The 15,840-nt window shown below is 40.7% G+C and overlaps 1 protein-coding gene across 1 annotated transcript in view; it reads left to right on the top strand.

Annotated features, from left to right (window-relative positions):
• The window catches only part of EBF1 (early B-cell factor 1), a 527,426-nt gene that overhangs the window by 22,696 nt on the left and 488,890 nt on the right, over positions 1-15,840 (top strand). Inside the window, exon 6 of the mRNA XM_006897033.1 lies at positions 6,697-6,765. Coding sequence (XP_006897095.1) covers positions 6,697-6,765 — 69 coding nt within the window. The remainder of the gene's footprint in view (positions 1-6,696; positions 6,766-15,840) is intronic.

Below are 15,840 nucleotides of genomic sequence, written 5' to 3'. Positions count from 1 at the left end.
CAAACCACCTGCCTTTGGGTTGACAGTGCATCTATTCCAATAGCTAGCAAAACACTACAAAAGCATGAAAATAAAAACCAGTGCATCCTGCATTCTCCTTATTCTCTGCTCATTATTCTTCTCCCTATTTATAGGATCGCTATGAGTCGTCTACAGCTCAAAGGAACTTAACAAAAACAACAACATAGAGAACTTCTTTGAATTTTCTAGTAATTCATTCAAAAAGCTATTTTCTGTACACCTACTGTGTGTCAGACTCTCTTGTAATTGCTGGTAACAGAAGGGTGGACAAAACAGTGTGAAGCCCTGCCTGCATGGGGCTGATAGTTTAGTGAGAGATACAGACAATAAAGAAGCAGACAAATAAATATACACTGTAATGTGAGGAGCCCTCTGGAGGAGTCCCTGTGGAGCGCAAGTGGTTAAGTGTTTGGTTTTACTACCCCAAAGATTTATGGGACCAGTGCATCCAGAGGTGCCTTGGGAAACAGGCCCGGAAATCTGCTTCCAAAACTTTATCAGATCTTTGAAAAGCCTGTTCATTCGCTCTCCTCTGCTCACATGGGATCCCCATGAGTCAGAAAAACCTCAATTGCAACTAGTAACAAGTGCTGTGGAGAAAAAATGAAGGAGGCTGGAGAACTCTGGAGGTGGTCAGGAGAGGTCTTTTTAAGGGTGATAGATACTGTTTGTGCGGAGGCTTAAGTGAGAGAGCGAGCCATGCTTGGGGCAAATTCTCTCAATTTTTCCCCCAGAAATCAAGTCTATATTCTGTAACTTGGTTTTCTTAATTCACAATATAGTCTAGATTGTTTTCTGTGGTAGTAAATTAGAACTCACCTTTTTTAAAAATAGCTGCACAGATTTCATATTTTTTATATTAGATCATATCCTTTTCTTTTAATGGGATCTCACTGTGGGCACTATTTTGATGACATGATGAAATGATGACATGATCTGAGGAACAGGAAACCTGTTGGGTCTTTTTCTCCTAATTTATATAACATTTTCTGTACGGGTGTGAAATGACTTCTCAGTCTTTTCAGTCTGTTTACTTTTTCATTCTCTCGGATCCCCCCCTGCCCCTTCCTATCCTTCCCTCTGCATTTCTGCCCTTGCCATCTGTCTGTTCCCTGGGCCCCTTGAGACACAGCAGAGAGGGGAGGTTCTCTCTTACCCTGTACTTTAATTCATCTGGCTCCTCCCAGAAGCTTTGTTCTTTTAAAGAGATGAGGGTAGTGCATGGGTTAAAGGACCTGTCTCAGGGCTGGTAGAGCTTTTGCTGGGGGCGGGGGGATGGGGGGTGGTTCATCTTATGGTGTGACTGGAGCACATCTTCCAGCTGTCAGAAGTGTTTGCCTAGAATGCCAGCATGACTTCCTATATGTGTTAACCTCCCTTTTCTTCCTAAGACGTAGCTTTAGACATTCGAACTCATTGCTGTAGTGTTGGAAACACTCCTAGCTGTTGTTCTTTTGAGTTTCTGAGGCTTTAAATTGCAGGAGAGAAGATTGCTCCTCTTTGTGGGAGATTCGGGCTGCTGGGGAGGAACAACATTTGGATTAGCAGGGGACTCTGTCAGCAGAGCATCCCACATGTAACATTCACGAAAGGCATTGCTGTCAAGTCAGAACCAACCCATGGCTCACCTTCTGTTGTCTTGCTGAGGCTGTAAGTTGCATGGAAAGAGACTACCTATCATTGTCCTGCGTTGCTCATGCCGGGTTTGAACTGTCACGGGCAGACGTTTAAACTTTGTTGTACTAGTGCAGCACCCTGTGGACTGTACCACTAGTGCCTCCTATGTAGCGTTAGGGGAATTATATTTTCTCTGTAACTGGGGTGATGGGATTAGCTCTGATGGAGTCAGAGACACTGGCTCAGGATAGGGCAGGGTTTAAAGCTGTTGTACATACAGGGTTGGTATGAGTCATAGGTGACTTGACGGCACACCACCACCACCACCAACAACAACAATACCTAGCAGTCATTCATTAAGTAATTTCGTCCTTCATTCAAATATCCGTGCATGTTAGTCTATTTTTATGCAATTTATAGTTTCTGAAAATCCACTGTTGCTCAGCTCTGGGTCGGTTTTGAGTCACTGGCATACAGCAATCACATTTTATCCCAAGTCTTGTGCTATTCACTTCAAACCCCGTCTCTCAGTGTTACCCAGTAGGGTGGACTAGGACTGTTCCATAGGATTCTCCATCAGGTTCCAAGGTCTTGACAGACATAGATTACCACACTTTTCTCCTACAGAGCAGCTGGTGAGTTTAAACTACCCATCTTTTAGTTATTGGTAGGTTGAAACTGACTCTTCAGTGGGTTTTCAGAGGCTATAAATCACACAGGAGGAGATTGCCCATCTTCTGTGGAGCAGCTAGTGCATTTGAACCATGTACCTTTAGGTTGGGAGTGTCCTTACCATTAGGACCACTAGAACTCCCAATTGTTTAGTTAGCAGCCCAGTACTTTATGTACCGCTCCACCAGATTGCTTATAACAGTCATTAGGCAAATCACACTGACGGTTTCGTCACTTTATACAACATGTGGAATGTTATGAGGGAAGGGAGGACAGGGGAGTAAGATTATAACCAAAAGTACAGAGAATACTTGTGCACTATAATTTGCATTGCGTTAAGTACCCTGAAGGGAGACCTGGTGGTGTAGTCTGTAGGGGGTATGCTGCTGAAAGGTACTGCCTCTGAGACAGTTCAGATCCACCAGCTCCTCTGAGGGAGAAGGGCGGACAGTCTCCCCACATTCAACTTACAACCCCCTAAAGCCGCTGAACTGGCAACTATTGAGTTGATTCAATAAAGAGTGGGTGAAGGAAGTGCCCTGGGAGGAACATCCTTTGAATGATTGTGTGTGTGCCAGGGCAAGCCTTTCTGAGGAAGAAGCAGGCAGGGTGACGCATGGAGGCAGAGCAGAGTTTATTTGCTCGTTTGCTGCCCAGGAAGAGGCTGGCCTGGACCTGGACTCTAGGATCTGAGCAGTGTGGGCCATCAGTGAGGATTGAAACCGACCTGGGTACCTGAGCTGGGGGAGGAGGAGGAGGACTGCAGGAGGTCAGGAGGCCTCATTTCACGACATGCTTGTGTCTGAGTATTGTGGAAATCCTACAGGGGGACCCAGTCCCACTAAAGTCTTGGAAAGATCCCTGTGGTTGTAATAGGGGGTGAAGAGCAAGAGTCAGGTGACTGGGTAGCCTGAGGGCCCTGCAGGAGCATAGGTGAGGGATGAACATGCTTCCACTGGGGAGGGAGGGCACTGAGAGGGCTTGAGAGATAGGTGCTGGTCCACAATATCGTCTTGTAAGCTGTGAGGACTCCTAGAAGGCCTTTAGTCCAGGCAGGACTACAGTCAGGGAGAAAAGAACTTCCAGCAGCTTGCATTGCTCACTTGCTGCTTTGATCAAGAAGATAAGTGAAATATCTCAGTCACAAAAGGACAAATACTGCATGGTGCCACTGTTGTAAAATGGGACTGACATCGGGGTTGGGGGGGAGACTGAGAAAGATGGGATAAGTAATGTATACCACATTGGAACAGATGAGAGAGAGAACTGTTTAAAAGGGATATGTTATTAAGTATTATTGTCATGGCAGAAGTCTAGAACGAAGGCTGCATAGTGGAGTGGACCTGGGAGGAGGGATTGTAAAACAATGAAAGAATTTTTCTTTTACTTTTCAAAGAAAGGAGTGTACTGTGAGGAGGAGGGGTGGGCAGGGAGAAAAGTGCAACAATGAATGAATGGAAATGCAAAGTCTCTGTAAATTTTCATTAAAATTAATAATAAAAAAACCTAAATGAAAAAGAAGATGATGGCAGAGAGGTCTTCTCATTTTCTTTTCTCCCTGGTGATGGGACTTGAACTCTGTGAATGGTCTACCTGCGCAGACCTGCAGCCTTTGCTGAGCACTGGGCAGCGTTGCCCACACTTGGAGAAACAGGAGAAGGAGGAGATCAGAGGAGGAAGGAGCAGGCCAGGATAATGAAGCTTCCGTTCACTGAGCCCTTAGTAGGCTCAGCCATGAAGCCGTTTTCGCCCCTTTGTAGCATTGAATTCACATCCGAGCACCGAGAGGTAGACATGACAATTGCCCTTAATTTACAAATGCAGTAATTTAGACTCTATAACAAAAAAGAACTTAGGGTATTTATTTAGTTCATATTTTCCTTTACCTGGTGAGATAGTGCATAACACATTGAGCTGCCAAATTCAAAGTTGGAGGTTAGACTCTCCCAGCCACTCTCTGTGTGAAAGACAGGGAGTCTCTTCTCATAAAGATTTATTTCCTTGGAAACTGAATGGATGGTTGCTATCATTTGCAACTGATTCAGTGAGAGTGGGACTGATAGGGTGAGGTAATGTGAGGAACAGTAATGCAGATAGAGAGCTCTGCACCCGTTGGTGACACAAGTAGATCTCTGACTCAGAGCCAGTGTTCTTGACTCTGTTCTGGCAAGTTCTTGACATGTGAGTACAGGGTACCAGACTTCAGCTGATGGTGTTTCTTTTTAAAGTTGTTATTTTTTAATACTATAAGTATTAATTGGCAGCGTCAGGATGGATGACGAAGAGATTGAGAGTGTTCACAGCTTCAGTTTGCTCGGCTCCACGCGTATCGCGATGGGAAAGTCTGCTGTTAGGGACCTCTCAAAGGTACTCAGGAGCAACAGTGTCTCTCTGGAGATTAAGGTGCGCCTGATACAGGCCATGGTCTTTGCAATCGCTTGTTATGCATCAGAGAGTTGGACAATGACTAGGGAGGACAGAAGGAGAGTGGATGCTTTTGAGCTGTGGTGCTGGAGAAGGGTACTGAATGTACCGTGGACTGCCAGGAAAACAAACAGATTCATCTTGGAGAGGACTAAACCAAGCTACTCCTTGGAGGCAAGGATTCTGGGGCTTCGTCTGACATACTTTGGACATGTTGCCAGGAGGGATGGGTCCTTGGAGAGGGACATCATGCTTGGGAGGGTTGAGGGACAGCGCAGGAGGGGAAGACCCTCTATGAGATGAATTGATTCTGTGACTGGGGTAATCGGGATGGGTGTGTCAGAGGCGGTGCGGTTGGCTCAGGATAGAGCAGGGTTTAGGGCTGCTGTGCATAGGGTCGCTATGAGTCGGAAACGACTTGACGGCACATAACAACAACAACAACAACAACATTTTTTAAAGACTTTCCAGCTGTTTGAGGTTCCAATTCCCTTATTTCTTTATCCGTCTTTTAGATATTAGCGTGAGTCTGGAGGAAATAGCACCGTGCCAATCAGGAAGCAAAAACCTAGGAGATGGATGCAATGGCTTTAGGGTGGAGTGTTGACAGAGGACACACAGCTCTTCCTCTGGAGATGTGAGAGACAGTCAGAATGAGCACCACCTTTGACATTTGTGTTTCTTCTCAGAGATGGGGTTCTAGCAAAGAAAAAATGAACCCCAACTCTGATGAGATCTTCCCTATCTGGAAATATTCCTGATGTTGAAAACGAACTTCAGGGCTTAGAGATTCTTTCCATCTTTTGTACCTTTGTAGATGAAAGGGCTTTACCCTCACCTAGCTCTCCACATTTAGGCCGTGTCATTCACTAAGCCATGTGTGTGAGAGTGGGTATGTGTGGTTTTGTGCTTATTTGTGTGTATTTGTAAGAGGAAAGCAGAAAAGAGCCTATTTTTTTTTAAAAACTCATATTAAGGTTAAAACTTTGAATTATCTTCTTGTATTATGGACTGACCAAGTGTGTACTTATAGCCTGCACTGCAGTGGACATGACTTTATTTGCAAGTAAGTCTCAGATGGATGGTCTTCATTGACAACAGGCATTTTAAAAAATTCTAATTTATCACTCTGAAAATATCTCAGTTAAAAAAAAAATCAAAACAAAAGTCCAACTGACCCAGTGATCAGATCAGAACCAGGTTGGAACTGTGGTGTGGCCACTTGTCTCTCCCAAAGCTGTCATTGCCGACCTAATGAAGAACGTCCATTGTCAGGGCAGCACTAGCCATGGGCTCACTGTCCCAACGGTGACCAGTGCAGGCCGTGGAAACCAGAGGGTGTATGGACTTCCACACTCTGTTTTTCTTGGCATTTTCTCCACCCCTCTCCTGAGAAATTGTGTTGTACTTTTATTCTCGTGAAGACTTTTCCAAAGCAGTTACAACTTCAGGATTTGGGAGAAGGCTGTGATTGAGGGAAACTTCTTCCATTAAGAGAAAGGAGAAGAACAAGGAATCCATTTAATAGAAAATGACTGGAGGGGGAGAAATTGCTCATACCTCACTGTTGACGAGCTGCACACAATTAGCGTGATCTTGCAGGAAGAACGGTTAAACCACCCACAACCCTGAATGTTCTCATTGGGTGGGTAATAACAGTGTACCTCACAGTGAACTCTTCAGCACTGCGGGCAGTAGTGAAGAGACCCCAGCTTGGAGCTGTCAGCTGTGGCTGGGGAGAGCCCCTCTCCAAACCTTCTTTATGCAGGGAGAGGTTAAGCCTGGCCATTAACCCATAGGTGACCCAAATAGAATTTTCTGTCCCAGGGATCCGTTGATTGCCAGGTATGGCTTTGTGGTAATTCTAGCATTTGCAACCCAGCAATTTGAACCTTCTGTCTGCCTAAATGATGATTTTACATTGTAATGCTTGTTCTAAATCCTCTCGCTTTTGCTCCACAGCCGCTGTTGTGACAAGAAAAGCTGTGGCAACCGAAATGAGACTCCCTCAGATCCAGTGATAATTGACAGGTAGGGACCACTCTCTTTTCACTGGATTCTTATTCCTCATTATAATGAAACACCTGCCTTGTGTCGCTCATGGGCAGGGGTTAGGAATGCATGTGGCCGAAGTCTGACTGTTGCTCACAACGGAAGCTGCGCCGAGCGGTTGCAATTCCGGAGAAAGCCATATGGAATGTTATCTGAAGGCCTGTTTCTTGAATTGCTCCGGTTTTGTGTCTGATTCATGCTTCTAAAGTGATATCTCTCTCTATTTCTTTCTTTTTTTTTCCCTTTCCTGACTTTGTGTGGCTCAATCCTCATGCTGTGCCAGGAAGCTTCAGAAATAAAATAATAATAGTTTGTGATTTATGAAATGTGGTTGGGTGCTTATAAATATTTAACTTTTATTTGAAAAATGTTTGAATCATTATCACTTTTAGCTACAGTAGTTCTGTTGGATGTAATCCATCTACATTTTAAGGTTTTATTTATGCATAAAAGCAGTTTAAAGAGATCTGTGGACTGAGATTTTCGGCTGTTATTTCCCGGGTTTGATTGCAGCTCATTCTGTATTGTAAGTTGATTAATTTATCCTGCTTGTCTTAATTATTGTGTTTTTTAAACAGATCCATATTACTAATCTGACATGACCGAGTAAATCACTGTAGAACAATAAATCTGTTTTAGTTGTTCGGTGCAATTCCGAGTCAGTGTGTGCGCACATTATGCAGAGTCGCATTCCAAATATTCATTTTACATTTTAATTATTGAAATTCATTGTATGGAAACATGTATGATAAACCATTTGTTACATAGTATTACTCATTGAGAGTTAAATGGCCTGGAAGCTTTATAGATACTGTCAGTTGTCAGCTAGGAAATGAGCGAGCAGCCTCCGCGAGCTGGAACAAGAATCTTGCAAGTCAGGCTGACCGATTTCCTCATTGAGAAAAATCAAGAACTGGAGGCAAGCCCCCTTTTTGAGATTTGGCAATATGAGTTTTAAAGGGGGGGGGGAAATATCTTTCTGGTTCTTCACCTCTTTTTGAGCTTGAGTCAATTTTTCATTAACGATAAATAATAGATGTAAAAGTATTTGTATGCTTCATCATAATTTATGCCAAAAGATTGGTTGGTGGTTTTCACTTACATGATTCTTCAGGCTTAAGTGCAATGTTGATTGCCAAGTAGTTTTAGAAAAGTTTACATTGAAGCCAGCTATCTTAATTGTGTAGCTTTTACTCAGATGATTCATTAAAAATCTACTTTTGCTTGGGAAAAGATTATTGAGATAAGCGAGCAGAAGCATTTGATTCAGAATTAAAACACAGAAGTTTGGTGAGAGTCAGGCTGTGTGCTGTCTCTTCATTTGAATGGTGAGGATATGTATGAGAGTGGCTGTGCCATTCAGACAATGTCCTTTTCTTCAATGGAAGCTAAGTGATAAAAAGAACATGGACAAAAAGAAATAGAAACTTAATACTGTTTGCTTCAATTAAATATGCATCCTTAAATCATCATTTGTTCCTTGAAGCTAGTTTCTCTTACCCTAATATTAAAAAAACCCAAACAAACCCAAACTGCTGTGATCAAAAGACCTGCTCAGATATTCACCAAAACTTTGAGACTACAAGCATTTTCTTCAGCTGCCCAGTTTCTTTTGGTTTAGATGATGACAAGAACCTTACGTTGCCCCCCGCAATGAAAACACTATTTTTTTTCCTTCTTCTTTTGAATAGAGTAAGCTTTTAAGTTCTTCGTTTGGTTTTAAACTGTGACTCTGATATAGAAGGTTGATATGACTGTGGTTTGAATAACATTTGATTTTGACCTGTTCCTGTGGGTTGCAATGGCATAAGAAACTTGACTCAGCAGCGCTGTAATTAGCCCGGCCCGTGTTTTTGAAACAGGATTGTGTTACCTGGATTGCATTAGTGTGGCTTCTTTTGTTGCCGCCTTGCATCTGTCCCAGTAGGGTACTTAAAACCTTTTCTTGGCTGGGGTAGTTCAAACAATTTAGGCAAAATAAGTATGCACTTTATACTGCTGGTGGCTTTAGAGATATTACCCATGACATTTATCCTTTTCATTTTTTTCCCCTTCTGGTTTGACAAAGTGGAGAATAGTGTGTAGCCAAGTTGGTCTCTTAAGAGAGTACTTTCGAAACGGCTAAAACCCAGTGTATCTTCCCAAGTCCCAACATATGTTTATTTGCTGGCTGTTGCCACCCTCTCCCATGAACTACCTTTGCAAGCAGTGATGCCAGTGGATGTGCAAAACCCCATTCAGCTATTTTCATTTGCATCTGAGTTTTCAGAATTTATTTGTCCTTTAGTCTGCCAAAAGTCTTAAAAGCTCCAGTCCTGTCTGTGCTGATACGTGAAACTTCCATGTTTTTTTTTAAATAAGAGAGAGAATAACAACAAGAAAAGAACTCACGCAAGGAAGGGCAAAATAGGAAAGATTTTTCAATTCTGTAAAATTGCTGCAAAGAGGGAAAAATGATGGCGACTGTGTTTGAATTTCATAGTTTCCAATTTGATTCTGTATTACTGATTGCATAATATCTGTGTTACGTGCTTAGAGTTTGATTTGCTTTTGGATTTATGGATGCAGATCCCTGCATATTTTGTAAAAATAGGTTATGGGGCCTGCATTCAGCAACAATAGTAACTGTTTTTACAAGATTCATATGATACGCAGTTATAGAGCTGAGAGTACAATCAATTCTTGGGTTATGATTTAGCATAGTTTTAATACGCAGTCACCTTTTGAGCACCAATAACTTTTCGCTCTCTGTGCTTGTCCTTCGGATTTTGGAAGAACATGGCTATTTTTATCAGTCAAAGAACTTTAAGCTGTGGTTATTCAGGAAAACTATTTATAGGCTAGAGAGAAGAGGCTTTCTGGTCATACAGCAATGGTGCAGGGTAAGCTCTTTTCTATGTTAAATTTTGGCTGTGTTATTTGTTGCCAGTAATTTGGGGACATCCACTTGGCATATTCTATCAAAGCAAAAAAGTGGCATCAACAAAATCGGCAGTTGCACACTGTGATTTAGAGAATGGGTTTCTACTTCATTCTATAATAACAGCATTCAGAAAGTTTAAAAAAAGAGTGCACTCATACATTTTCTATGCTCATGACAGTTGGTCAAGTTGCTTTTAAAAAAATAGCTGTAGAAGTGAGAAGTGTACATCTGGAATTGACTGCCAAATTATATCACTGCCTGATGCCAAATAGCCTGATTACGAAGCATAGAACCCGGCCTGGGCCCAATTATCCAGATATTTGGGCTGCATAGACATGGGAAAAGTCAAGTGTGTTATTTTTAATAGCTGATGACCAGGAGCTAATAACAGCAAATTTCATTATGGCTGAGGCAAAGGACTATGTATGGTAATTATTGTTAAAGTAAAAAGCAAAAAATTACTTCTAGTTATTGAATTAAGGTGGAGATTGATTTAACATATTCAAAGAGTGACTCATATTTGAATTTAAAAGGTTTGCAATAAAATTCATGTTTAGAAATTGAATAAATTGTAGTTTTATTACTACATTGGATATCCTTGTGTCCTAACCTTTTTCCTTGGAGTTATCTTAGTTCAATAAATAAAACCTCATTAGACTATTCCCATTTCAACAAGTTTATTAAATTTTGCAGGAGTAATTAGCATAAGCTGTGCTAATTTTCCTAGAAGACTAATGAAGGAGGCTCTTAATTAGGTTTACTTTGTAAGAATCAGAAAAGATGATAATGACAAAAGTCACATAGGGTAGTCTGAATTGGAAACCCAGTTTTCCTGAATCTATAAAAGAAACAAGTCTTCCATTTTCTGTATGAAAACACTTTTTAAAGACTTGAACGAAATATATTAGGTGTTCTATGACATTCCATATCTATTTAGTTAGGACTACCATTTAGGCTTGACTTGCTTCACAAAAGTCTATTTTTCTGCCTTTGAGCCATTAAACTATCTTGGGGAAATAACAAGGCTAAATATAGATGGTCTTGCAAAAAACCATTTTTTTTCTTTCTCCAAATTATGCTACAAGATTCCTTTCTCACAAAACCTTGAAGTTTCTGTCCAGGTTTGAGTCATTTAATTCCAGTAGGAGTGATAGGAGGTGGTTCAGTATTTACTTGTTTATCCCCCCCCCCAATTTAGATGAGTTTGATTGATGAAATGGCTGTATCCCTAAGTTGTTGATTGACTTCAAGTTGAGCATGACTCATAGCGACCCTATGAACGAAATGCCTGAAGCCCCTCTACAACTATTGACACCTATCACAGTTCATAGAGTTTCTGGAGGCAGTTGTTTACTAAGTAGGGAAGGAAAATAAGGTCTCTACACTTTAGTTCCCTGCACCATGGATTCTTAGTGGTTAAGAAAGTATTTCTTTTTTAATGGCTAGAAAAGTTTAAGGATGAAATTCCTCCTCAAATAATATCCTCTTGTCTCGTCAATCTGGACCTATATAATGTGGCTGTAATAATCGGCCAGCTTTGTGTTCACTTCAGTTGTTACCAAAAACAAAAAAACAAAACCAAAACCCAAACACACATGGGTTTCAAAAGTGTGGCCACTAATTTGCTTCTAAAGATCATGCATTTGTTTATTGTAACATTAACAGCTTTACCATGCCTTTCTTTTCCATTTATAAAAATTCCTGTAACTATGAGATCTAGTCCCTGACATGCAACATTTTGAAGTATTTGCAAATTTGGTAATATGTAAAACCTGGTCTGTTTGGATTTGCTGTGTTTCTGGCCACACTTACCTGAGCATCTCCTAAAAGGGGGGGGGGGGAGAGGAGGGTGACTCAAAGCGGAAGAAAACGCTGGACACTTTTGGTTTTGTTTTCAGAATTTTCTAAAAATCTTCCATATCTAAATTACTTTCATTTAGACAACACATATAGTGTTTGTATTGTGATCAATGTTTAAAATAGAATGTTTGGGAATAAGATACTGGAATGCCCTTTTTACCTGTTGCTTTTGTCTTGTGATCAGCATATGAACATAAAAGCTTTCTTGCATAAAGGTTTCAAACAAATAGTTTTATTGAAGATATATTCTCCTTCTAAATGATGCAAACACAATGGTAGAATTTTTCAGAAAGAAAAGTCTTGTTCTACGCCTGAACTAAGGAGCGCTGGTGGCACAGTGGTTAAACACTCACATGCTAATCAAAACGCTGCTAATCCATGAACTGCTCTGAAGGCGAAATATGTAACAGTTGGCCTCAGTAAATACTATAGACTTGGAACCTCTATGGGGCCCTTCTGCTCTGGCCTAAAGGGTCCTATGAGTCAGAATCGACTCAGTAGCAGTGAGCTATCCTTAAAAGCTGATTTTCTTGATTTAGTGCACCCAGTCTGTTTATATAACATGCATGTCCTTCCATATAGTAGGAAAACAACACTATAGTTTTAAGATGAGATTGTGATTTTTTTTTTCAACCAATGGATGATGGGGTGGGGTATATATAAATCTTTCAAGATTGTGAGGGTATCTGGATTCCTCTGTCTTTTATCACCAATGATAAACATCCTAATTATTTTTCTTCTATAAAAACCAAGCACTTCATTTAACACAAACCTAACATATACTTTTATTAAAATTACAAAATGAAGGTTCTAGTTATAGTTGTTTTTTAAATTTTGATGATCTTTCAGTTATTCTTATTTTAGTCTTCATCTAGTTTTTAGAAAGACCCACCAGTAAACATAACCATTCTGTATGTTACACAAATGCGTATCTGGGGCTTGAAGAATCAGAAGTGTGAATGTGCTTCCCAGAGCTCTGGTAAACTTTTCTTAGCAACTGATTTCCTACATTTGAGTGGTTGTATTAAAAAAAAAGGAGGAAGATTTTACCATTTAAAATTGCTCCAGGAAAGATAATGAAAGCCTTTTTTGTTCGTTGGAGAAGTTTGCATTCCCCACCCCCCCAAAAAGTTAAAAGACAGCATGGGATTTACAGTTGTTTATTAAGTTTAATGTACTCAAACATTTGTTTTTTTCAGTGGAAATTCATATGTGATTATTAGGAATGAAACTTCGGTGAACAAATGTTATTCTAAATTTTAGCACATATCAGATAATACTATTCCAAATATGAGACGAGCTTATATATGTGCAGTATGCTACTGTAATAAGAAAATAACAATATACAATAAGCAAATAGCAATCTATATTCCATTTACTATCAGCTATTCCCAAATACACACCCAGGATACATTAAAATGCATTTTAAATATGCTGACAATATATCATAATGCAGAGTACTTTTACATGGTATAATACTACTGCAGACCCTGTATAATGAACAACAGTGGTTTTCCTGTAAAGCAAATAATGGCAGTAACTTCCAAGAAATGTATTTAACAGAGCTTCAGAGAATCAGCTGTGTGTATGGTGTCAGCTTGTGGGGTGCATTTTTATTTCATGGTATCATAACTTTGCTTTTGAAACAGTTCTGGAAAAACACAGGAAATCAGTATTCTATGTCATATTAGAAAATTTGTACAGTCAGTTTGTGATTAGAATACAGCACTCTATGCCTTCTTCCTTCTCTAGAAGGGGTTGTTTGAAATGAAAAAAAAAATTAGAAAAACAAGAACCTCTCTTAAGTCTAACCGGCTATTGATGAATTCTTACTTCTGCCTGTTGCCAACACCTCACCAAACTCTCTAACAAGCTGGGACCAGATTTTTGAAACTCTCTTTAGAGGATCCTGAATATGAGGAGATGATATTTTGGTCCTCTTAATTTGCATGAGAAGTGATCTGAAGCAGACAGATTCTTCCCTCTCTCCCGCCCTTCACCCTCATTCCGTCCCTCCCTTTACACATGGTGTAACCAAATACTGTCCAGGACAATATAAAAAGTGACCCAAATACTCATATTGCAATCAATGAAATATGGTGAACAGTACAGGTTTGTCTTTCGTTGCTCGCAGCCTTTAAAGGTGTGGCAGATGAAGATAAATCTCCCTTGCAAACTATTTCTCCAATTACATGTCTTTGTCCAGAAACAAATGAAGGTTTTAATGTTACAGTACTTACTGTAATAGAATTTTAATTGCCTTCATCCTGATAAAAGTGTGAAGCTGAATGGGTGTGTATATATTCTTCATGGAGAGAGGAGTTAGACCCCCAAAAACTCCAGTGTCATGTTTTCCATGGGAGGTCACATATAAAGTAGACAGTTAAATGATGTTAACTTAATGAAACGGATTCTGGGGACGAGAGTAGAATTAGTGTTTCATCTGGGCTTTGTACACTTCTCTTGGCAGTGGGATCAGAATGATTGTCAATGATTGTTGTTGTGCTTTGGGAATTTTTATCTTTGAAGGTGAAGTACTTGGTTCTAGTTCCAAACATGCCCTCAAACCCTATTGCAATGACTTAACTAGACAAACAAGCTGGCAGATGATAAAGCTTGATCTTACACAGTGATCTCCAAAATATAACTATGCCATAACTATAGATAGGCTAATGATACCATCCCGCTAACTGTTTGAGGCCCAGTAGTTCTGTAATATAATATAAGAGTAATGGTGTTAGCCAACACATATTTAATAAGATATTGTCCTCCCCTTTGCCATATGCTACAGAGCAGCCTCACACTCGGTGGGCCTTTTGATTCTTCTCAATAAGATTATTTCAAATACTCTAATCCTGAATCATTGACATGAATACAAAAGCCTAGTGACATCTAATAGATGCCTCTTAGCTTTGCTTTTCCTCTTGTTCCTTCCCTTTTTCTTCTCTTTTTACCTGACAAAAAGCTTATGGACACTTGGGCTCTGTCTCTCGCTAGCAGCATGGGGGGCTCCTCATGAAATATAAAGGAGGAAAAAGGACTGACAGAGGCCCGATAAGCTACAGAGTGAAGGGCCATAGATTAAAAGTAAATGCCAGTAAATCCTACCCTGTACACTCACTTGTTCTTTTCTTGTTTTCTTTAACGCTTTCAGTGCCAGGGCAGGGAAGAAAGAGAAAAGCCATCATCCCAGCGTGCATGTCTATTTGGCCTCTGGACATGGTCACTGGACATATTTCGTAGGTTTTGGCAAGGGTCTTCAGTTTTGGCTCATGTAGATATTGCAAGTGTTGGCATAAAAATGTGTCCTCTTAATCTGTACCAAGAATCCCGCAAAGACTTTTTGCTCATTTTTCTGCTCAGTTGGCTAAATAGTGATACTATGTGTGTATTGATGGTGGAGGAGGGGGTGAATAGTTGAAGGGTGACAAGAACTTTTGGTGTGGCATTTTCACGGTTGAAATTTGCATTCCTTGGCTGTCTTGGGTTTTTTTTTTAAATTTATTTTTTTTAAATAAAGGATTCACAAAGTGAAATGGTAGGCTGTATTATTTCTGGATTTTAGATGCTGGTCTTTCCAGGCACTGCCGCCTGTTGGTATGGTGAACACACCACCTGCCCTGGCCATTAGGCTTGGAATTGGAGGGCATACACCCAGGAATTAGGAGTGCAGTTGGCAAACTTTTCTAGTGATCTGATGTGCACCCTACACCTTTCCAAAGCAACCATGATTTGATGGAGGCTTTCCTTTTTTTTAATAGATAAACTGTTGGATTTTTAAAAAAATAGAGATTTATTTACAAAGTTCGAATCCATTGCTTTTCACACAAGATCTTTCCCATTTCCTTCACACCCCCACCCATCAAATTGTGCAGCCCTATCATTAACACATACACCCCACCCATCCTCACCCCTCTGCTTTCACTCTCCCCGCCTTGGTTCCTCATACTCATTCCACAATAATGGTTTAATACAGTGTTTGTTCTTGTGAGACTGAGTTAGTTAACTCAGCATAATGTTCCCTAGTCCCTCCAAAGTTAGGTGTTTGTTGTTGTTGTTATGTGCCGTCGAGTCGTTTTTGACTCATAGCGATCCTATGCACAGCAGCCCTAAACCCTGCTCTATCCTGCGCCAACCGCACCGCCTCTGACACACCCATCCCGATTACCCCAGTCACAGAATCAATCCATCTCATAGAGGGTCTTCCCCTCCTGCGCTGTCCCTCCTCCCTCCCAAGCATGATGTCCCTCTCCAAGGACCCATCCCTCCTG

This window comes from Elephantulus edwardii, unplaced genomic scaffold (genome assembly GCF_000299155.1).
Source record: "Elephantulus edwardii isolate Elephantulus edwardi_28Jun2011 unplaced genomic scaffold, EleEdw1.0 scaffold00197, whole genome shotgun sequence".
Classification (NCBI taxonomy): Eukaryota; Metazoa; Chordata; class Mammalia; order Macroscelidea; family Macroscelididae; genus Elephantulus; species Elephantulus edwardii.
The sequence above is the reverse complement of the archived record's forward strand: the minus strand, read 5'-3'. Positions and strand labels throughout refer to the sequence as shown.